Source organism: Octopus bimaculoides, chromosome 9 (assembly GCF_046866305.1).
Source record: "Octopus bimaculoides isolate indiv1 chromosome 9, ASM4686630v1, whole genome shotgun sequence".
In the NCBI taxonomy this organism is placed as follows: Eukaryota; Metazoa; Mollusca; class Cephalopoda; order Octopoda; family Octopodidae; genus Octopus; species Octopus bimaculoides.
In genome coordinates, this window is record NC_142936.1 from 18,923,722 (window position 1) to 18,949,501 (window position 25,780).

Genomic DNA, 25,780 nt, shown 5'->3' on the forward strand with positions numbered 1-25,780 from the left:
TTCAACTCGATGCCTTCGATGGTGATAGCTACTTGCTTCTCTGGCAGGCATCAAGGAAGCCCTTAACCTTCCAATACCAAATTACAACTTAATCAGTGGCTGCTAAGCTGAATGACAGGAATTGTGAAACCAAGCATCATCAAAAAAATAAAAACTTATTTTTTATTATGTTGTAAAATTGTTCTAATGTCTCTTCATATATAATGCTGTTTGTTGAAGGGTGATAGAGAGAGACTAAAGTCTCTATGACAACTATCAAAACTTTTACAAAACAATTAAAAAATTATGCGAACATCATTACAAGTTTTTATGTGTTTTATTAGGTATCTTCAGCTCAACATAATTGTCACTTTGGTTTGACACCTATAAATAAGGTTTATTGGTCTACAACACGTCCTTGTATTTATTCTGGCTTGTATTTACTCTAGATCGATAGATCAACGGCAAACACAAATTTCTGATGACGACACCATATTCTCCCACAGATGTATTGAGAAGGAAGAATAAGAATGACGCCCTCACATTCAGGAGTTCATATTTAGTATTATCTAGCATTGTGAATTTAGGGGTACTCTAAATTTATGCTCAGAATACGTTTCAAAAATTACTTACTTCGTCATTTTCGATTATTTCATCAAGAAGTGCAACATAATAGCAAAATTCTATTCTTACTTGCAAAAATGCACAAAAACAATCCTTACTCCTGCATTCAAAGGATCTCTATATACATGTTTCACATGTTTCTTAAGAAAATGATGCAACCAATCTTTGCTTGCCCTTTTGTTCTCCAACCAAGACAAAGTCTACTCAGATAGTCCTGACCTAATTTTCAGTTTTAAGTGCTGCTACATATGCCGCGCACGCGTGTATGTATGTATGTGTGTCTGTGCATGTGTGTGTTGGAATGCCTGGATTGAATTTGAGCAGTATGTGTGAGTGTACTGGATAACAGAAATGAAAAACAAATTCTAGTATAGTAATTTATTACATAGTGGGTGAATTCAATTGTTACTTTAGAGATTGTGGTACTGACCATTTTCGGTTTGCAGCCAAAGGTCGAGGGCTAAACTATGCTTTTGATTTTGCTGGTGTATTTCTCTAATGATAAACAATTCTTGGTTTTACGTGTGATGCTATAATGAAGTGACAGCTAAGTTTCCAACTCTTGAAGCAACACATGGAACTGATCGTGTGTAAAGGCAAATATCTGTTAGTACAACTTACAATGATTGCTTCTTGAGATTTATTAATTTTCATGGCAGGAAATCGAAACCTTTGAAATTCAAATAACAAACTAGTTAACTTCTGTGGTATTCTGCAAATGAAACTACAATGACCCACAAATTTTCATGACATGATTGTAATCTCCAGGATAGGAGATATCATATCACTGAAAGCAAGATTTGTACCATTGCGAAGTTTTGAAGGGTCTACGTTACGAGGTGACAAATCGAAGCTCAAACCTTAAATATCAGATTGTTTGACATTTACAGTTTGGCCCAGCATAGTGACTGTCCATTGATTTGTAGCATCTTTCCTCTCCAGCCATCAGTTCAATAGCTTTATTTTGATTTCTCTCACAGCAGCATTTTTCAGTGTTAGGATTACTTGTTTTGCAGAGTAATTTCAGATCACATCGTCTGATGTGAATGTTAGGAAGCATTTGGGGATTCAGTTCGAATTCTTTTTCAATATGGCTGAACGGCAACTGAATTTGGCTGTTCGAGTCTCTTTCAAGAAGTTCGTTTCTCGCTTAAAGTAACTGACTAGCGAACTCACCTACAGCATTATTACAATCAAACGCACTTACATATTAATAGTTAAGGCTTTGTTGTTGAACGTGGGACCATAGATAACAAGCGTTCATCTGTAAGAACCGTGTGATATGAGGTGACGAGAATGGCTTTTTCGTACCATTTCACATAGCCCTTACAATAAAGAGATATGGAATGGAAGATATAAATGCCAGAGGGAAAAAGACACAACCACGCGAGAATGATTAAGAGAATATTTATTGATATGTTAACATGTGTGTCTGTGTGTGCGTCATGTATACAGTATAATAGACAGGCCGTCATGAGAGCAAAATGTATATGTGTAGGCATAGACGTATGCGTGTTAAGAACATATAAGGATGGCAATGAATGAAACAGTGAAAGAGTCTATAGCCATCGAAGTGAGGATTAAATTCATAGACACAAGAAAGATAATACCAGTTTGTAGTCAATAGTACACGATAGATGAAATACTGTATCAAGGAGTCGCAGCCATGACGCTGAGCTGGTTACGGGTACATTTCGTACGTGAAGTCGTGGCTGCGATGCTGCTGCCTGGGTTACTTGCACAGGAGTTCATACAGGTTGTATATTCGCTGTTGATCCGTGGTGAGATAATTCAGGAATAGTGAAGTGTTGCAACCTGTGTGAATTGCTTGCTGAGCTGTGTACGTAGAGAGATTATGTTGACGATGTTAAGAAGGACATGATAGTGGCGATGAAGAAGGAGGTTGCCGTAATACTGTTGGACGATGTTGGTAAGTCTCAACGTGTGGTGGTATTTGGTTGGCGTTGTCGCTGGAACTGACTGTGTCTTTGTGGTTAGTGGCTAGTCCTTAAAAGGTCTGGAACCAAAGACCTCGTAAAGAGGAAAAGCTGAGCTTTTATAAGGAACTCTAGGCTAAAACCAGAGTTGTAAACAGGTTGTCCCACCTGATCTTATTTAGGGTCTCCGACTGGTTATACACGGCAAGTTGGCATGACAGAGTAAGAGACAAATTGCGCTAATAACAACCAATCAGAGTAGTGGACATAACGGGATCCAAATAGCGATCAAAGGCTAGTTGTTCCCTGCTACGTTCGAATGCACGTATATATAATAAATGAGAGAGAGGAATTACAACCGAGTCTACGCTACACATCTAATCTACTCAGCTTCCGATGGGAATTACATACAGGGTCTGACTGAAATAACATTGATAATAAAATGATGAATTTAGCTTTATTTGTCATGTTATGACGTGCTGACGATTCAAAAGAAGGATGAAATAGCGCTATATATCTGTGCCAAGGACTAAAAACTTTAATATCTTTATAACCTTTAATATATTTGTAATATGTAGAAAAAATATTATATGTGCATGCTCGGCACATTGCCTTCTTTACTCTGAAGTCAATTCAAAACTTTCAAATCCGTTTCAACTAAACTTAATCTAGAAGATATAGTCTCTCCTATAATACCTGACCACTAGGAGCACATCGCGTGTTTATTCTAGAATTGCTTTTGTGTTAAATATTATTTCGATTTCTGCTTCATTAAATCTTTAGAACTGGTCTAACAAAATTTAGGGCCTCCTGAATAAATCTTGATTGACGGATAATATTCTTGAATATCAACATATAGAAATCAGTATTTTTTAATTTTTTTTATTTAGATCTAAGCTATCTTACCACAGTCTATGTATTATTCGAAAGTAATAAAGATGAGATTATATTTTTGAGATTATTTTATCGAGCATACGCTTGTCTATTTCTCTTTTTTACTGTTAGTCTAAGTAAGATTAATTCATCATAATTATATGTTTCTGCTGGAAATAGTCTTCATTGTCTTGAAACATGAAATGCTGTGCCACTGATAGTTAGGGTTCAACTTAATGTCAGTATTCAGTACCATAGCAATTTCCTTTCCTTATTTATTGATTAATATCTTCATCCTTTCGGGGTCAACGTACTCCCTTGTAAACGACTTACAAGCCGCTTGACGCAGATTGACCTTCAACACTGTTGTGCATGCGCACTAAGTTTCAAACTTCTCGTTCACTTCTGCTGTTTACAGTAGTGCTTGGAAGGAACGTATGATCGTCGCATTGACCATGACAATGTTGATCAGAGAATCTGCATCAAATTTTGCAGAAAGTTTGGTGAAACCTGCTCAGAGGCCTATGCAAAATTTTCAAAAAGTTTTCATCGCCCTCGACACAATCAAAGAGATCTTGTGCAACTGAAACCCGAGTGTCTTTTTGGTCAGCTGAAAGCAGTTTAGGCACAAACTTGGCAGACACACGTCTCATACCCAAATCTTCAGTGATAACGGACTGAACTGAACCGTAACTAACTTACACATCCTCTGATAACTCACAGATCGTGCTTCAACAATTTCCCCTCACAGCTGCACGCACATCTGCGATGTTTCTCTCAGTTCTGCTGGTTGCAGGTCTCATAGAACGTTCGTCAATATCGACATTTTTCCGGCCATCTTGGAAACGTCTGAACCACTCGTACACTTGTGTGCTGCTCATACACTCCCCTCCATACACTTTCTGCAACTTTGCATAGGCTTCTGAGCAGGTATCGCCATGACAACTTTCTCTTTCGTGGTCAATGCGACGATCACACGCTACACACCTTCCTTTCAAGCACTGTTGTAAACAACAGAAGTGAGCTAAACGTTAAAACTTAGTACGCATGCACAGCAGGAGTTCAAGGTCAATCTTTGCCAAGCGGCTTCACTCTGCGTGCTTTAGCTTCGTTACTATGGCAACAGTCCGGATACTTATTGATCAGACCTTGGTATATATGTATGTATACACACACACACACACACACACACACACGTAAATGTATGCATATGTATATATATGTATACGTATGTGTATACGTACATTTCTTGTGCACAAAGAAAGATTGAACAAGTGAAAATGATGTATTTGCTTTACCAGTCTTTCTAACTGTACACACACACACACACACACACACACACACACACATACACATACACACACACACACATGCAGGCGCACACACCTGCATGCACATACAGCTACACCTCTGATAATGTTGAATAATTTGTTTGTAGTACAAGTTCTGAGTTAAAGGCTATAATAAGAGGTAACTCTTTATCCATGTTTCACCGACTGTAACCCACCGACTGGCTGTAATTATTCACAAACAACAAATTAATGACACCTTAATAGAGCTTCTACTTCTTCACACCTATAATGAACTTGATTAGAACTATTGTTTCCAACCGACAAACACGGTACCTCATTCAGTGATCATACACTGAATTTTGGCTATAAAAGCGAGCGATTGTATTCCGTAACCCCACGCAGTTTAACACTTTTGTCTGAGTTTATTTTTCTTCTGTCCCCTTTTTCAACAATTTAGAATCTGTTTGAGGCCAGTGTTTGGCCCTAATTTCATGGTGTAAGTTGGTTGAAAGGTCAATTTTCTTTTTCTTCCTCGTAGATAAAATGTCAGTCTATCGCAAGAAAGAATTTCCAGATGATGTAGCAACTATTTCCTACAGAAGCAATGAAGTGTTCCACACAGAAACGCAACAAAAAGGTGGCAGAAGTCTGAATTCGAACTTAAGACTCATGAACGTGTAATCTATTTTGACCGTATTGTTTTTATGTTCTTTATACAGCTACTGAAATGATATAAGTAGGTTGTATTAAATGGATGAACCGATGTAAACTTCAGACTGCGTTGTTTCAGTGGTAGCAATGATAGCCTGTTCCCGCAGTACCATAGATATCAATTTGTTAGAATAAAAACCGTTTGGAACGCACTATGTTTATTATGAAAAACAGTCTATCGCATGTAATATTCTCGAGTGACCTGACACCTCTTCTTGAAAGTTAAGTGAACCGAGACAAATGTACAAAGCTGGTCCATCACATTTAATATTAGTTTCAAATTTTGGCACGAGGTCAGTAATTTCGGTGGAGGGGTAAAGTCGATTACATCGGCCCCAGTATTCAGTTGGTACTTATTTCATCGACCCCGAAAGATAAGCTGTAATGTTGACCTCGGCGGAATTTGAACTCAGAACGGAAAGACGGACGAAATGCTTATTAAGCATTTTTCCCGGCGTGCAAACAATTCTACCACCTCGCCCGCTTTCATCAGTTAATATAACCAGATGATCTAAAGATTATAACCAGATGATCTAAGGATTATTACCAGATGATCTGGAGTCTACCTCTGATGGCTAGGTAAAAGGAGATAATGTAGAATGTTGGTTTGTCCTTGGTACCATTGACTTAGGACGTATTACTGTCAGCCAAAACAATCCATATATATTTTTACATATAATAGACGAATTAAAGATTTTGCGAGCAAAGCCAACAAGTACTTCACACGTACATATTTAATACAAAGTCATATTTACAATGACATTTTTTTTTTCGTTTCAATAAAAGCATAAATTTTTATTTATTCTTTTTTTCTTTCATGAAATAAATAATCATAGAACACATTTCTCTATAATTCTATAATTCCAAAATTTCATTTCTCTGTATTCTATAGTTTGAAAATCATTGAGTATTTACAAGTCCTTCTTTCCCTAAATACGGTCCCCAGTATAGCTGCCGGGAAAATGATATGACTAGCTTTTCTGTCAAAATTCCACCAATGTACCACATAGGTGCATATTCCATAGTAATTAGACCCATGATGTTTCCTTTAAACATGGAATAATCCCAAGGACAGGCATCAAAGAGTCTCAGTACGAAACCTGTGCTAAATTCCCAAAGGAAAATCCATAGTACATACACAAATCCTCGAAGTAATAATGATATTTTAAAACGTAGTGTGAAATAGAGGCGTTCTAGAACTAGCATACAAATACCATAAATGAAAAGACACCAAATACTGGTGATTCCATGGAGTTTGTTATTTTTGTGGTAAACGACATCCCAGATTGCTGTGTATGTTACTTCCGCCACATATCCGTGGATAGCATAGATGTAAAAACGTTGTGAAAATGACAGTGGTATCAAATTAGGTTTTCCAGCAATTGGTGGCCTCTTTAAGTCTTCTTTCACGCGCTTAAATGTAAAAAAAAGAAAAAGAAAAAATAATAATTTGTTACTAATTAATATGAAAGTAATTTCAAAATTTCAAATTTTGTTTCGAAATGAAAAAATAATGGTCAAGCGTTCAACAGCAAAACAAATGTCACGGTGGATGGTGGTTGTATGCTTAATCAACACAGTAGATAATTAAGAAGTAAATTCCAAGTTTGATAATTAATGCTTTAATCATTCTATAATGCAATAATATTAGGTTGTCAAGAAAGTTCATGCGGAATTTTTAATTTTGGTTTTAAATTATGTATTTTCAAATTAATTTTCATTAAATTACTTTGACTTTACATATAATTTTAAAGCCCGTTTTTCGCTCTATCTAATTGTGCTACTCTTTTTCTTTTTGAATAATTAGACCATTTTTTCTGGAACGTTGAATAGAACATGGACAAAAAGCAAATTCGCACAATTTTCTTATTCCAGTTCAAGCTAGGCCAAAAAGCTGCTGAAACAGCTCACGGTATCAACAATGCGTTTGGTCCAGGAACTACTAATGAACGTACAGTACAATGGTGGTTCAAGAAATTTCGAAGCGGTAACGAGAGTCTTGATGATGATAAGTGTAGTGGTCGGCCATCGGATGTTGACAACGATCAATTAAGAGCCTTAGCCGAAGTCAATCCACGCACAACTGTTCGAGAGCTTGCTTCTGAATTAGACGTAACGTATACGGCCATCTCCAACCACTTGAAAGAGATTGGAAAAACAAAAATACTTGAGAAATGGGTGCCGCACGAATTGAACGACAACCAAAAAAAAAAAAAAAACCCTGTTTTGAAGTGTTGTCTTCCCTTCTTTTACGCAACAAGAACGACCCGTTTGTCGACCGGATTGTGACTTGCGAGGAAATGTGGATTCTTTATGACAACCGGCGACGCTCAGCTCAGTGTTTGGACGCCGACAAAGCTCCACGGCACTTCCCGAAGCCAAAGTTGCACCAAAAGAAGGTCATGGTGACTGTTTGGTGGTCTGCGGTGGGTTTCATCCATCACAGCTTTTTGGATCCAGGTGAAACCATTACGGCGGCGAAGTAATGTCAACAAATGAATGAAATACATAAGAAACTCCGACAACAGCCAACATTGGTTAATAGAAAAGGACCAATTCTTCTCCACGACAACGCTCGGCCGCACGTCGCACAACTGACCCTGCAGAAGTTGAACGAATTGGGCTACAAAACTCTACCTCATTCGCCATACTCACCAGACCTCTCGCCTACCGACTACCACTTTTTCAAGCATCTCGACAACTACCTGCATGAGAAATGCTTCAAAAAACAAGACGATGCCAAACACGCCTTCAACGACTTCATCATCACCAGGACATAGGATTTTTACGCTACTGGCATAAATAAATTTGTTCCGTGTTGGCACAAGTGTGTTCATTCTGATGGTCTTTATTTCGATTAATAAAGTTTTGTTTGAGCCGAGATATATGCATCTGAATTTAAAGGTTAAAAACCGCAAGAACTTTCGTGACAACCTAATAGTATTTTAACAAAGTAGTCTGTCCGATTCTGAACATTTTCTAACGGTGGCATCCGGGTTGTAGCAAAGATGGTTATGTCACATTGAGGAGACGCTTGAAATTTCAATGCGGTGGGGTCTTGCATACGTTATGCTGTGAGTTGGAAAGCTTTGCTCAACCGAAAATATCCGACCAATTAATAGAAGAAAATTAACTCAATTTACGGGTGTTTAATACATACATACATACATACATACATACATACATACATATATATATAACTGAGGATGTGTGTGTGGGTGTGTGGGTGGGTGTGTGGGTGTGTGTGTGTGTGTGTGTGTGCGTGTGTGTGTGTAAACCTGCAGAACTTCTGAAGTTTGCAACTGATTTTATCCAAAATGGGAGCATACATTACTTATGTTCCAAAGATTGTTTTAGACTCTTAAAATTTTTCACATAATGAGTAATGGGACCCCTGGGGGAAGAAATCCCTCTCTTCTAGGGTACGTACGACTGCCTACATGGTTCACGCATTGCTTCTGTTCAAACTTTAAAAAAACAGCTAATGAAATTATATAAGTAGGTTGTATTAAATGGATGAACCGATGTAAACTTCAGACTGAGTTGTCTCAGTGGTAGCAATGATAGCCTGTTCCCGCAGTACCATAGATATCAATTTGTTAGAATAAAAACTGTTTGGAACGCATTATGTTTATTATGAAAAATATGCTGAAATGTGTTAAATCCTGATCAACTATTCAACTATTTTCTTTTAGCTTCAGTATCAAAGTCTTACTTCTAAGCATAGACGAATCCCATACAAATATTTTTCAGCTATTGATTACAAACCGAAATATCGTATGTACATTAACTTACTAATTTATAGAGCCTAAGACCCAACCACGTTAGTTAAAATCTGTGTCCTTAATGTGACCTTGTGTACATCGACGCTGCATGCAGAATTGTTTTCGTTTGGAGTTGAGTTGTCCTTACGATGGTCGCACGCTGTTTACGCGAAGGAGTGCGCGGTTGAGCGACGACTATTGATTCCAAACCGAAATATCGCATGACAGTGTTGCTTTCAAGCGCTTCCTTTTTTGGGTGAACCACGCTAATAGCGTCTCTCCTCTCCATTCATATAAATCTTCGTTTTCAAGACAGCAGGATGTCATACAAGGGCAATTTGACTGATATTTCTAGTAGACTGGTCGAACTGACACGAATTGACATGCTATTAAGGAAGAGGACAGGCTTATTGTTTGGAGATAAAAGGATAACCGAGGACGCCTGTTCCTACCTCAATAGGTGCCATCAGCACGACAATTGTCCAACCTTATCTCCGCTCATATGTTCACAGCTGTCCTCTTATCTTCAAACAATACACCTGTCCTTTAGATTAATATTATGTCAGCTTTGGTTTATTCTTGACTCTTTAGATTATCTCCCCTTCCCATATGGAGCTAATTTTAATTGTCATTCGGCAATTATGGCACATCCTCTAATGATTGAGATAATTTTAATAAATCAAGAATTTATGTTGCATCGTATTTGATATACATGTATTTGTCTATTTTGTTGAAACATATGCCACTGGCAACTGTGAGTTATTTCTCTGTGTTTATTTTTTGTTTATGTGTGTACGTGTATATATGTGTGACTATGTTTGTATATATGAATGTATGTATGTATGTTTGTATGTATGTGCGTACACACACACACACACACACACACACACACACACACACACACACACACGTGTCTGTGTAAACGCTGCGAGATGGAAGAATCGTCAACACGCCGGAGCAAAATGTTTAACGGTGTTTTGTGAGCTGACTTTCAGGTGTTTTAACATCCGGTGCTTTGAGAGAGTCATCTCCAACGCCTTAAATCGTAGCCCAACGACGAACATTGTGTATGTTTGTTTTTGTTCGATATTGTTTACAACGCTTGAGTTACTTCTAATTCATATTTGAATATATATATATATATATATACACGCGCACGCACACACACGCACCTGCATGCGCACGCACGCACACACGCACGCACGCACACACACACACACACACACACACGCACACGCATATGTACAAGGTGCGTTCAAAAGTATCCGATTTTATTTTTTTTCTCGCCAAAACTAACGCCGCATGGCCAAAATCCTTTGGGTGAGAGGTGATGCCACTCTTTCTGCGTATGCGTGAAAACTTGGGCACCAGTAGGCTACGTCTGTTCTCAGCTGTTACGTCTAGAGTATAGACGTGTAGTGCGCGCTTGTCGGATCTTTGTTTCCACGCAAATGACCGATCGCATCGAGTAGAGAGCATAAAACCATGTCTCATCACGAATGATGATGGTCTTCAAGAAGACTGGGTTTTGGTTGGAAGAGTCCAGCATGTCCTGAGTGATTTCCATGCGGAGTTGCTTCTTCTGCTTTACCAGCACCTTGGGGACGAATTTCGCCAACACTCTCCGCATGTACAAATCCTTTGTTAAAATGGAATACACTGATCCTGTGGTGAGTCCCACTTCGTGAGCAATCTTCTGGATTATTTATTACACGACGGTTTTTCCTGACTATTGCAATGAATTGAATGCATTTCTACTGTAAACATCACTTTTTCCCTGAAAATTAATTTTAAGATGCATTTTTTTACTCGAAGGATTGAACCCCTGAAACGGCCGTAGGAATATTTTCTGTTAATATGTATTTTCTGTTAATATGTAACCTAAAATATTTTTTGACGCGTGTTATTTTCTCTACACTATATATTTTTTCTTTTAAAAAATAAAAACGTTTTTATCTACTTCATTATATTATTACTATGTTTGTATATTCATATATTTATATTCGATATGTATTTTGAATATTCAAATTTTTCTATGCTTTTATATTTCTATATGTATTTTTAATATATCAATACATGATTTTTTGGACAATTTTTATCTAAATTAAATCCGTATACATATGTGCTCATTATGGTTTACCTGATATGAACTTTCTCCATTCCATTTATTATATATATGTATATATATATATATATATATATATATATATATATATATATATTTGCAATTTCGGATTGTTATACTCGAGATTGCTCCAACCTGGGCAGCCCCAACGAAGAGGATCCAACCCACTAAGGGATAGTATATATCCAATATACTGCTGGGAGGGTACCCAATTATTGTTACACTAGTGTCCCCTCCATTTTCTTATTGCTATATATCTATCTATCTATCTATATATATATATATATATATATATATACATACATACATACATACATACATACATACATACATACATAAACATATATATGCACATATATAAGGGAATTAAAAAATGGGACGAGAACGCAAAACATCCAGACAGCTAGATGATAGAAAAAAGGGACAACAAACCATCCAGACAGATGATACAAAAGAGGGACGGGAAAATACACGGACGGGTCATTCGAAGTTTTCTTTCCTCAGTCGAGTTCCAGATTATCTTTGCAATTTCGGATTGTTATACTCGAGATTGCTCCAGCCTGGGCAGCCCCAACGAAAAACTAAGCTAAGAGCATTAGCTTCCTTGGAAGAAAGCAGCGAATGTATACGAAAACAAGAACGGAAAAAAAACGGAGAAATGGTACACAAATACAAATGCAAATAACAGGACATTAACAAGAGGTGTCTTTCGACTAAGGACGAATTAAATTAAGCTGGCGGGTGTAGAAGTGAAGCCTTACGGCAGGGACATAAGAGATGACAGGCATAGGGAGGAATATAGATGTTGCATGGATGGTAGTTGAACCAAGAAAGAAACGCAGGCTTGGCCGAGCACCGGTCACGTGGGGAGAGAGAAGAGAGGTAGAGGCAGAGGGTCAGGAGAATTAGGGAGGGACGAGAAAAAAAAGGGAGAGAGTGAAGTGAAAGAGAAAGAAAGGTAAGAATGAAGAGAAAGCCAGGAAATGTGAGAGAGGAGGAACGAAAGAAAGAAGAGTGGAAAGAACGAAGTAAGTGTAAAGGGGCTGATAGAGAGAAAAATGAAAGAATAAGAGAGTCGTACAAAATTCAAAATTTATATTTATATATATATATATATATATATATATATATATATATATATATATACTTACATATAAGAGACCAAAGTGTACGTACGTCGCCATATGTATATAAAAAGGAATACAAAAAATGGGACAAGATCGCAAAACATCCAGACAGCTAGATGATACAAAAAAGGGACAAAAACCATCCAGACAGATGATACAAAATGCAAGGTGTGAAACTGTGAATATTAAACTCTTAATAACCGTTTAATCAAATTAAACAAAATAAAACATCCCAAAAAAAACAAAAAAACACCTGCTTATTTAAAATTTTAAACATACATTTATTCCTATGAACACAAAAAAACCCTCTTTCTGATTTTGAATTTAACAGCTTTCTTCTAGAAAATAAAATCAAAAATAATTCTTCAGGCCAAAGAGAATAGAACTTATTACCAATCTTATAGGCCGGAGCCGTCCCTAAAATGTTCCATTCAATAAAGAACGTTTTATTATTATCTTTAAAATTCCAGATGAAATTACTAAGACTGGTAGAAGAATCCCTATTTCTGTTCCTAAAGGAATGTCAATGATTTGAAACCCTTTTCTTAATATAATTAGCAGAAGAACCAATATAAAAGTAATCATTGCTCTCAGAAATGACTTTAGCTTGATAAACTACTTTACGTTTACAAAAAATTTTGAAACAATTTTCTTTGTTTCTACAATCCCAAAGGGAATTTCCACCTCTACTCGAGGCTTCAACAATTAAGCAAATAGCTACCCTCCTTATTATTACTAAAACTTATATGAGTTCAAATTCCGCCGAGGTCGACTTTGCCTTTCATCCTTTCGGGGTCGATTAATTAAGTATGTCAGCTGGACCTTGTTAAGGTATACTGTCTCTAAATTCTCATGCGAACCCAGAACTGCAGCATTAGCATGCCTCAAATAAGACATAGAATTGTAATGATATTGTTCTCTTGTACAATGTAAGCTTCAGTCACCATATTTTTTTAGTCTTATTTCATATCTTTTTGTTTATAACACTTTTATGCGATATACTTTTCATCAATGTCTAAGTACGATGCGTGGAACACGGAAGACAGAGAAACCATTCATGTAAAGATTCAGAAAAGTTTTTTTTTTTTTTTCTGTGTTCAACAATAAAACCTGGACGTTTGTTTCAACCGAATTCCATCCTTAAATCAGCTGAAAATGCTGTGACTAAATACAGCTGTTGCTAAACATCATAAATATTTTTACGATCTGTCTTTAGAACGTCTAACAAAGAAAGTATAGGTTACATTAGTGTCTCTTGCTCTCGTAGACTTTAACACATAACCAATCGATTTTGATATTGAAAAAATATAACGTTGGATTTAGGGCCAAAATAAGCAGAAGTAGAGACGTGTGTGTGTGTGTTTTCTTACTCCTGGCAGCACATCGTCATTTATCAAAAGTTGTTCGACACAGCTCCACACTCCGTTCTTTCCATCTGCTGCCACTTGCTCAACAGTCACTATATCGTTGGACGCTCAATAACAGATGAATTCGTTGAGACAGCTTATTACAGTTTGTTCATAATAAATGTATGCATGTAAGGCGGCGAGCTGGCAGAAACGTTAGCACGCCAGGCAAAATGCTTACCGATATTTCGTCTGCCGAGGTCGACTTTGCCTTTCATCATTTCGGGGTCGATAAATAAAGTACCAGTTATGCACTGGGGTCGATGTAACCGACTTAATCCCTTTGTCTGTCCTTGTTTGTCCCCTCTATGTTTAGCCCCTTGTGGGCAATAAAGAAATAAGAAACGTTAGCGCGCCGGGCGAAATGCTTAGCGGTATTTCGTTTGTCTTTACGTTCTGAGTTCAAATCCCGCCGAGGTCAATTTTGCCTTTCATCCTTTCGGAGTCGATAAATTAAATACCAGTTTTGTACTGAGCTGATCTAATCGACTGGCCCCCTCCCACAAAATTTTCGGCCATGTGTCTAGAGAAGAAAAGAACGTGTGTGTGTGCGCGCGCGCGTGTATATTTGTGCGTGTGCATATACATATACGAGTAAGTATGCATTTATATATGTATACTTAAGCATGTATATATGTGTCTGAATGTATAAATATGTATATGTATGTATCTATCAATATATATATATATATATATATATATATATATATATATATATATATATATATATATAGTCACTATGAGGATATTTAGACCTCTTATAGGGATATTTTTATCCAAGATACACTGGTTTAATGTATTGTATTTTGAAGAGACATTTCTTTAATGAATATATTATAAAATATCATAAAATATCAAATACTATTATTAAGTTTGAAAATGGAGAGATTCAATGGCTATGAATGAATGAATGAACGAATGAATTAATTAATTAATTAATTAACATCTTTGCCTACAATTGTTTCATTTCACATTCAATTTAAATTGCAAAACACATATAAATATCTTTGCATTTCAAAATACCTTGGGCCGAAAATCTTCAGGGCATGAAAAAGGGGTTACCGGTCAAAATGCTCTGAAGATTTTCCACTCAAGGTATTTTGAAATGCATACTTATATATTTATATATGTTTTGTAATTTAAATTGGATGTGAAGTGAAACAATCGTAGGCAAAGATAACAACTAATTAATTTATTTATTTATATCCATTGAATCTCTCCATTTTCAAACTTAATAATAAAAATGATAATAATAATAATAATAATAATAATAATAATAATAATAATAATAATAATAATAATAACAATAATAATAATAATTTCGTATGTGTATTTCGTGTGCAAGATTCTTGATGTGGATACGTGTGTTGAAAGAAATACAATTAAACCTTGGGAGAGGCATTATGCCGGTAATAAACACACGCACTGGTTCAGTCCTTTATTAATTTATATAGTTTTTTTGTTAAATTATTTCATTGCACTCTTGCAATCTCTTCAGTAACTTGTCTCTCCACTTCCATATATTCATATATTCAAAATAAATGGAAGTGGAGAGACAAGTTACTGAAGAGATTGCAAGAGTGCAATGAAATAATTTAACAAAAAACTATATAAATTAATAAAGGACTGAACCAGTGCGTGTGTTTATTACCGGCATAATGCCTCTCCCAAGGTTTAATTGTAATAATAATAATAATAGTTATATATACATACATATATATATATATATACACACACACACACACACACACACACACACATATATATATATATATATATATATATATACATATATATATATACATACATACACATATATGTATATATATATATATATATGTGTATATGTATGTATGTATGTATGTATGTATGTATGTATGTGTGTATGTACGAACATGTGCGTGTGTGAGGTGCAAGTAATGACATGAACAACGTTACAATTACTAAACACGTCAAGTAGAATAAATATATTATTTTTATAGTTAAAATTGTCAAATTTTCCATGACCTGTAGTTTCCTACCGGAGACCGGACAGGCAAAGTAAGTCATCAACTGATATATATATATATATATATATATATATATATATATATATATAGATATGCAGGGCAGGGAATCGTCAATTAGTAATAAAATTAATAATCAACAATTTTGCCGGGTAGCTCAGTATGAAAAAACCTTCTTCGGTAAAAAATTTATAATCATAAATATATAGGGATTGACAGTAACCTGCTTCTCCAACATACTGAGAATTCAGAAATAGCAGTCAAAGAACTACTGATTTCAAAACTACAAATTATTACTCCAGATTGATATATATATATATGTTGGCTTGGCGATAACTATTAATTTCCAGTACCGCTGCCGTAGTCTCCTTTAGAGAGACTTAGAAATATTAATAACTCTATTTCTGAAAACCAGTGGATAGATTCCACTGAAATTAGATAAATAACCTTCGAGCAGATAGTCAGCAGCGCCGCCTGGCTAAGGCTTGGCTACTCTGCATTGACAAGGGGCAACACCCTGAAACTAGTCTAGTCTGCAGATGCCAAACCAGCAGGGGGACACTGCTGACCTCCCCTGTTCGAAGGTTATAAAGGACACAGGTTTCGTGTGTCACATAGCTAGCTAGAGGCGATGGCTTCTTGGAGCTAATTCACGGCAGCTTTCGTCCTAATTTTGGGACTGCCATGTTGGCTTGGCGATAACTATTAATTTCCAGTACCGCTGCCGTAGTCTCCTTTAGAGAGACTTAGAAATATTAATAACTCTATTTCTGAAAACCAGTGGATAGATTCCACTGAAATTAGATAAATAACCTTCGAGCAGATAGTCAGCAGCGCCGCCTGGCTAAGGCTTGGCTACTCTGCATTGACAAGGGGCAACACCCTGAAACTAGTCTAGTCTGCAGATGCCAAACCAGCAGGGGGACACTGCTGACCTCCCCTGTTCGAAGGTTATAAAGGACACAGGTTTCGTGTGTCACATAGCTAGCTAGAGGCGATGGCTTCTTGGAGCTAATTCACGGCAGCTTTCGTCCTAATTTTGGGACTGCCATGTTGGCTTGGCGATAACTATTAATTTCCAGTACCGCTGCCGTAGTCTCCTTTAGAGAGACTTAGAAATATTAATAACTCTATTTCTGAAAACCAGTGGATAGATTCCACTGAAATTAGATAAATAACCTTCGAGCAGATAGTCAGCAGCGCCGCCTGGCTAAGGCTTGGCTACTCTGCATTGACAAGGGGCAACACCCTGAAACTAGTCTAGTCTGCAGATGCCAAACCAGCAGGGGGACACTGCTGACCTCCCCTGTTCGAAGGTTATAAAGGACACAGGTTTCGTGTGTCACATAGCTAGCTAGAGGCGATGGCTTCTTGGAGCTAATTCACGGCAGCTTTCGTCCTAATTTTGGGACTGCCATGTTGGCTTGGCGATAACTATTAATTTCCAGTACCGCTGCCGTAGTCTCCTTTAGAGAGACTTAGAAATATTAATAACTCTATTTATATATATATATATATATATATATATATAACATTGAAGAAATATTTTAATTGTTGCTAATTTCATTCTACCTGACGATTATGTGTCCAGTTCGAGTAATCGAGAAGCAGTAAGCTTTATACATAGAATTATGTCAGTGTGTGCTTGCGTGAGAGAGGCTGTAAATATGTGTGGTGAGTTATGAGTGAGAGAGGTCAGATCTCATGTGAAAATAATTTTATTGCTTGAAAATAAATTTTTAAATGGTAGAAAAAATCCCCCACAGCATATTTCATTCACATTGAAAATAAGTGCAAAGGCAACTGGCGGTAGAAACACGCAAAAGAAACTATAGGCTGGAGATACCTGCATTGTGACGTTGGTTTGTTGTTATTTAGCTGCCAGACTTTTCCGATATGCTGCAAAATAGAACAAGAAATACAAAGAAAAGATTGGTCAATAATTCTTACTAATTTTGGCACAAGCGCTACGATATCGAGGGGAAGGAGACGTCGATTACATTGTCCCAATGCTCAGCTGGAACTTATTTCAGAGACCCCAAAGTATGAAAGCTAAAATCGACTTTGGCAGCACTTGAACCTGAAAATGTAGTAAACCAGGAGAAACGTTGCTAGGCATCTTTTCCAGCTCGTCGTATTAAGAATAGTTAATAATGGTTACAAATTTTGGCACATGGCCGGCAATTTCAGGGAGGTGGTAAGTGGATAACATCGACCTCAGTACTCAACTGGGACTCATTACCGACCCCGAAAGGGATAAAGGGCAAAGTCGACCTCGGCCAAATTTGAACTCAGAATGTAAAGACAGACGAAATGCTGCAAAGCATCTTGGCCCGTGTGCTAACGATTCCATCAGCTCACCGCCTTAAGAAGAGTTAATATTGGCTCCTTATAATACATGGTCAGTTGGCGGTGAATTTAAGGGTAAGGGTTAAAACAGCCATGACGGGATTTGAACAAGATTGTAAATAAAATCCCATGAAGCATTTTACCCGGCGCCCAGACGATTTGGCTAATCCAGTACCCACAGACAAAAACCGCATATTTTTACGGAGGGTGTAGCTGAAAATATTGATCCTAGAATTTAATTACTGTTATATCGACTCTGGAGATCTGGGCAGCAAAAAACCGTTACAACCCAAAGCTTATTTACCTACTATATTCTATGATGTACATGACACTCAGTCATGTGACTGAGGCCAAGGTGGGTCTCCAATATCAAGTATTTTAGTGAATCGTACTGAGCATAGTATAAGTTAGGTGCAAACTTCAGTAATCTATAACTTATTGAAAAACTTTGGTCGGCCCGGGGGCTATAGTAGAAGACACTTGTTCTAGATGCCACGCAGTAAGACTGAACCTGGAACCATGTGCTGAGGAAGCAAGCTTCTTTTCACACAGCAACACCTGAACCTATATATGTATATGTGTGTTTATATCTATCTATCTATCTATCTATCTATCTATCTATCTATCTATCTATCTATCTATCTATCTATCTATCTTTATCTATATATTTATATATATTATCTATCTTTATATATATTATCTCCCTTATACCGGAAAAAATCCCTGATTATCTCCCCCTATCTAGAACTCCATTTTACACACTGGAGCGAAGACATGTTACAATACAGGTAGAGAAATTTGAAAAGACAACACGAAACCGGTTATTTCTCCAAATACAATGTTTATATACCCAAAATTTTATAACATTTTTCTGACATAACAATTTAAATATATACTTTAACCATGTAACACAAGCCTTCTGTAGTCTTTTCACTCTTGTTTATCTTTTATACATCCAACCACGTGCTTTCACATACCAACTTTCTCACCTATATATATATATATATATATATAACACGAAGATGTAAAAAAAAAAACAGGTTTTAATTGCAAATTACATTTGTTTCTGTGCTTGACAGTAGCTTTAAGTCGCTGAGTTTTCGTCCATATATCATTACATAAAATTATTCTATAGAATAATTATATAAATAAATATGATTCAGTAACAGCTGTGCACCAATGCTTCATCAGATAGAATGCTCTCGAACACATATATATATACATATATATATATATATATATATATATATATATATATATATATATATATATATATATATATATATATATATATATATATATACATATATATATATATATATATATATATATATATATATATACATATATATATATATATATATATATATATATATATATATATATGCCTAAGGGCACGTATGGCGCATTAAGGATGAAGGAACTCCGTACGAAATTAAATGGATTATCATAGGGCAGTCGAGTTTCCTATATAAACGGGAGCGGACTATGCAAGCTTTGCATAGCAGAGCGGGTAAGGATCCTTAAAGACTCGCTGAATCCGGAATCTCTCTAAAATTCAAGACACGAGATCTATAATCATTGTCTCTATTTCAAATGCTATCTGCTACATGGATTGGGGTTGCAAAATGTATTTTCGGACCAGAACCAGCCTAAGAGCGGAGATTCTCTGTTTGCCCTTTAGGTCCATAAAATTTGCCAACCGGACCGGGCTAAGGGTGATAACTCGTCCCGTTTAAAGTTCAGAAAGGGTATATTATTCTTTTGTTAACAAATTAACTGACCGTAACGGTTTTCTACCTCCAATTTGAAGAGAGATTATATACCCGCGATCATTGGAGTCTGACGAGTCAGCTATACGGTTAAGCTCTTAACTTATATATATGTATATATATATATATATATATATATATATATATATATATATATATATATATATATATATATATATATATATATGCACACACATGCGCATATGGATACAGGACGTCACCAACAGTAAACAACATGAAATACACACACACACACACACACACACACACACACACACACACACAGCGAATTAGGATCGTTGGACGGTCTGCCAAAATACCTTCCGGATTTGTTTTGGAACCTCTGCACTGTGAATTTAAATCCCGTCAAGATAAATTTTTTTTTTAATCGTTTTGGAATCGACTCGTAAACCGCCGGTCCAGGGCGGTGGATTACCAGAATTATTAAATCTTTATTACTCAGGTATTTGTTTCTGCGCTTTACTTTCCGAATACCCTTGCAATGATCCTGATGCCAAGCTGTATCGCTGCTGCTTTTCTCTCAGGCGTGGAGGCGCAATGGCCCAGTGGTTAGGGCAGCGGACTCGCGGTCGTAGGACCGCGGTTTCGATTCCCAGACCGGGCGTTGTGAGTGTTTATTGAGCGAAAACACCTAAAGCTCCACGAGGCTCCGGCAGGAGTGAACCCTGCTGTATTCTTTCACCACAACTTTCTCTCACTCTTACTTCCTGCTTCTGTTGTGCTTGTAATTCAAAGGGTCATCCTTGTCACACTGTGTCACGTTGAATATCTCTGAGAACTACGTTAAGGGTACATGTGTCTGTGGAGTGCTCAACCACTTGCACGTTAATTTCACGAGCAGGCTGTTCCGTTGATCGGATCAACTGGAACCCTTGACGTCGTAAGCGACGGAGTGTCAACAACAACAACTTCTCTCAGGCAACATCTGCGTAGGGAGATTTTGTTGTGTAGGTAACTGCTGGTCTTATAAAAATCTTACCCACATACACATCCTGAAGAGAAACTTCCCGGGTAGTGATACACGGTAAACCTGACCAACAGATGCCTTTACATATGTGTTTCTCCCTCTAAAGGGAAGGATATATTAAAGAATATAGCCCACCGTACACAAAATGTCGAATACGTACAGCTAGAAGGCTTTCATCATAGGATTCACTCACTGTTGAGCTGGGGTCACACAACAACAAATATGTCATTCAGTCACTCTCCAACTTTCCTTTGCTATTTATCACTTACTTTCATACCAAAATATACACTCAGCAATGTCTATAATAAGAAAACGTACATTGCGGTCCAGCACTATCTTTAAGATAGCGTGTTAGCGCTAGTTTTGTTCTTTGAAATTCCCAACATCTGGAGTGGCTAATTAATACTTTAGATGTGTCCCATGAATGTTACCCTTAAGCAAATAACTGCTGCATGTACTGCATCGCGGCCAGGTTGACATTAGACAAAAAGTAATGAGGAGAAGAAATGGGTCGAACGATTTAACGAATGAATTTATTTTAAAATAAATTTGTAAAATAATAAAAGAAGATAGTCAGCATTTACAATGAGCGTCTTACATTATGCATGTTGTTGCTGTTTTTATTGTTAAAGCAACAACAAAATTGCGGGAAGAAAAACAAAATAAGAAAAAGTTTTTTTTTTTTTTTTTAAAAAGCAATGTACTTAGTGACGTCATTTATCTGTAAATTTTTATTGTATTTGAATGGTGAGAAAAATACGGAGAGCCAAGTCAAGACAAGCTAGTCAGTCAGTCAGCCAGCCAAACTGACAGACTGACAGACAGACACAAATTAGAGTTAATATGCCTCAGCTTAGACAATAAGTATTATTATAAGATTCACCCGTTGTTTACTCGATGAGAAAATAAGTGAATCTCCCTCACCCCACTTGTCTCTCATGCTCTTCTCTTTCTATCACTCTCTCTCACTCTCTCTCTCTCTCTCTCTCTCTCTCTCTCTCTCTCTCTGACTTACAGCGAGTTATTTATTTAGTTCACCTAACAGTAGTTTCAACCTACTAGAAATAGCAATCAAATCTACCTCTACTCAAATGCCATAGTGTTAAAATTAATGAAGAATCGTTGGACAATGTTAGCCCTTGAAAACAAAACAGCCACAGCTTGGGTTAATGACAACAATGTGCTTAGGTCATAAGCTATCTAACCACTGCCTCTCTCTCTTTCTCTCTCTCTAATTACTTCTTTCTCCTCTCTCCTACTTTCTCTGTTTTCTCTTCTCATTCTTATTTTCTGTCTTTCTTTCTTTCTCGTTTTTTTTCCTCAGCCGTTTTTATTTCTCTCTTTTTTTTTATTCGCTTTCATTTTGATGGTCCTTTTTCCAGTTTATTATTTTTTTCCTTTTCATTTTCTCTAACCATTAATTTCGTTTCCTGTTCTTCGTTATTCCTCCTGGCTAGGTCGCTAGTCGATCGACTGTGGCTTCTCTCTTGCTCCAAGTAGCGAACTCAGCACTGCAAGTCAACGGGTTACTAATGAATTAATTACACAGAGTTTTTCTGCCAACAAAGATGGGATCGACTACTATAGGTAAAATTTAATATGTTAATTATGTTATCTCACCGACCCTTTTGACAACCCCTAAAACCTAATACTCCCCTTCAACATGCCCAGCACCCCTCGCCCCGGGGGCGATACTGCCCACGTTGAGAACCTCTGCTCTAATGAATCTGCTTGATCACAACTACCAAGCTATAAATAATTACCCCCGTTGAGGTATAAATCATCTTGTTGGCAGAAAAACTCTGTGTAATTGATTCGTTAGTAACCCGTTGACTTGCAGTGCTGAGTTCACTTCTTTGAGCAAGAGAGAAGCCACAGTCGATCGACTAGCGACCCAGCCAGGAAGATGGATCTTTACCTTTTGGCCGGCACATTTAAAAAATAATTTTTTGTAACTAATATGTTAAACATGATAAAATTAGTAATGGTTATTTACCAAAAAATTTTTTTAATGAGAGATAAGTCGTGTGCTGCTATTTCTAGCAGGTCAAGCAACTGTGTAGACCAGGCATGGCCAACCCGAATTACATTGCGGGTCACTTTTATCACAGAAAGTTTTTTTGTGGGCCGCTTGTATATTGACTGAATTGAAAGCATTTTGCTTTCTCATGCTATTAATATAATAATGAATGAATGATCGTTGATTCAACATGAAATATTATCGTTGCAAAAACAGTAGTATCTTTCTGTTTTACTTTTCATTACAATCTTTAATTTTTGATAAAAATTTTAAAGTGTTTGTTTAAATAAACCCATTCCAAGAAAGTATCAAGCAGGCTGCAAGATAAAAGTCTTCGAGCCGCATGAAGCCCGCCGGCCTCGGGTTGGCCAGCCCTGGTGTAGAATCTGTACAGTTGCTCGACCTAATACAGAAAATTTAGCTAGATTTCATAAGGCACAGGAATATCATTAACTTGGGATCCTTTTTAAAACGGGGGCCACATTTTTCATTAACGAAACACTTTGAAACTTGGAACACTGGTAGAATGTGTCATATAAAACATCTTTTTCTCTTAGTCTTCTTTAAAAAAAAAGAAATCCCTAAGTTATTCCATGTTAAAGTTGTCGTATTTCTGTAATTTCAACCAATCACTGACGTCCATTCAGCCGATATACATTAAGTGCCGACTACATAAACAAACGATTCTGAAACAATTCTATCGGTGATAGGGTTAGGGTTAGGGTTAGGGTAAAACAGCAAATTTAAAAAGAAAAAAAGCAAAACGAAGCTATGGAAATTAAATACGCTTTACACCGCTTAATCAGCCAAAGGAGTAAATATAAACAACTGAATACTTGTCAGTGATTGGTTGAAATTATCGAAATAAGACAATTTTTTACATGAAATAAATTCGAATACAAAAATATTTTTCTGTTCTATAACACAAAATAGATAAGTATACGAAGTTTGAAAGTCTTTCGGTACCAAAAACACTACGTAAAACATTAATGAAAAATGTGGTCCCCGTTTTAAAAAAGATCCTTAACTTGCAATGTATAAAATAAATTTACAAGTTTTATCTTAATTTATTTTATCATTTCACTGTTAAAAGCTTATACGATCCATTTTTAGAGTAAAATTTATAAAATATCATGCATGTTAAGTTAGTTTAGTCGTGACACCCCAATCGCCACTTAGATGGGTGCCAGGCATGTTGGCACTCCGTCGCTTACGATGTTGAGGGTTCCAGTCGATCCGATCAACGGAACAGCCTGCTCGTGAAATTAACATGCAAGTGGCCGAGCAATCCACAGACACGTGTACCCTTAACGTAGTTCTCGGGGATATTCAGCGTAACACAGTGTGACAAGACTGGCCCTTTGAATTACAGGCACAACAGAAACAGGAAGAAAGAGTGAGAGAAAGTTGTGGTGAAAGAGTACAGCAGGGTTCGCCACCATCCCCTGCCGGAGCCTCGTGGAACTTTAGGTGTTTTCGCTCAATAAACACTCACAACGCCCGGTCTGGGAATCGAAACCGCGATCCTATGACCGCGAGTCCGTTGCCCTAACCACTGGGCCATTGCGCCTCCTGTGCCAGGCATAGCAACCACTTAAAAAGTGGTGCTACAAAAAAAAAGTGGCGTTAGAGTGTCGATAAAATGCCTCACAGTATCTATGTTCCAACGATCTGCACTCTGAGATCTAGTCCAGATGACGTAATCTTTGTCTTTCATTTTTTCAGGGTTTATATAAAAGGTTACGGTTTGATTCTGCCTGACTACCAGGGCCCAGGTGGGTTGGTGGAACCATTAAAGAGTTTGATGGGACGCCTGATAGTATCTACCATGATTTTCTACGTTCTGACAATAAAAGCGGTGTCGACACTGGTGCCTACCAGGCTGTGACGGTCACATTTTCATTGTACAGGGTATCCACAAAGTCTGGGTACACGGGGATTAACACATACTTTAAGAAATTATTATTTCTTATGTTTAATTGTTTATGTTATGATTTTATTTACTCCATGTACCCAGACCTTGTGGATACCCTGTATAATATTGGTGGCGTAGACAGAGGAGGTGTATGCATGGATAGCTGCTGGTCTTTCACATACAGAGAAGTGATAAACTCTTAATCAAGCTTGAGTCGTGTAGATGAACTGTCCAGTTGCAAATATGCAGACTGCCTATTGCAGACGACAAAGGACATTAATTTATGACCAAAGGTATTCAAACATTGACTTTACTTACTTCAGACACAGAGAAGCCGACAGAGAAGCATCCATGATTCGAGGGAAATTAAATTGATATTTTTAGTAGATCAAAGAACTGCATAGAAACCTTCTAATCGGTTCGATTTATAGTTTAGCTTGCCCTGGACCATAAAAATTAAATGCATTGTTCATATGCACATAAATAAAACATTGGAAGTACGAGAACAACCAACAGTTTCAGTTCGGAACACTGTCCACCAGGCCTTCTGTTCCCTCACTTGATATAAATAATTAAAATTAGATATAAATAATTTAAGTACAAACAGCAGACAGTGATAAGTTCTAGCTGTTTCGATTACGAAATACCGTTATGCATTTAGCTCTAAGTCAGCTCTGATCCAGCGGAGCTATGATAAAGACATGGTTCTCATAGCCAGCCCAACTTTTATTTAAACATACGGGCTAATTTGAGTTACTTTCCGTGACTAACAGTTTTCAATTATACAAATCATGCAGGTCAAAATTTTTCGCCTTTTTTTCATATGTAAAGTCTTTTGCTACCGATCAAAATACATTTGAGCTGACTTAACTCTGCTCTTGAGATTTAATAA

The 25,780-nt window shown here is 36.9% G+C and overlaps 1 protein-coding gene across 6 annotated transcripts in view; it reads right to left on the minus strand.

The window, feature by feature from the left end:
• Positions 1 to 1,994: 1,994 nt before the first annotated feature.
• LOC128248675 (transmembrane protein 229B-like) overlaps positions 1,995 to 25,780 on the minus strand; it is a 72,438-nt gene continuing 48,652 nt past the window's right edge. For all 6 annotated transcript variants that reach the window (XM_089357228.1, XM_089357226.1, XM_089357224.1 and 3 more), the window contains 2 exons: positions 17,691 to 17,743; positions 1,995 to 6,829 (listed from right to left, as the gene is read on the minus strand). In XM_089357228.1, coding sequence (XP_089213354.1) covers positions 6,317 to 6,829; positions 17,691 to 17,696 — 519 coding nt within the window. In that variant the 5' untranslated portion in view covers positions 17,697 to 17,743 and the 3' untranslated portion in view covers positions 1,995 to 6,316. The remainder of the gene's footprint in view (positions 6,830 to 17,690; positions 17,744 to 25,780) is intronic.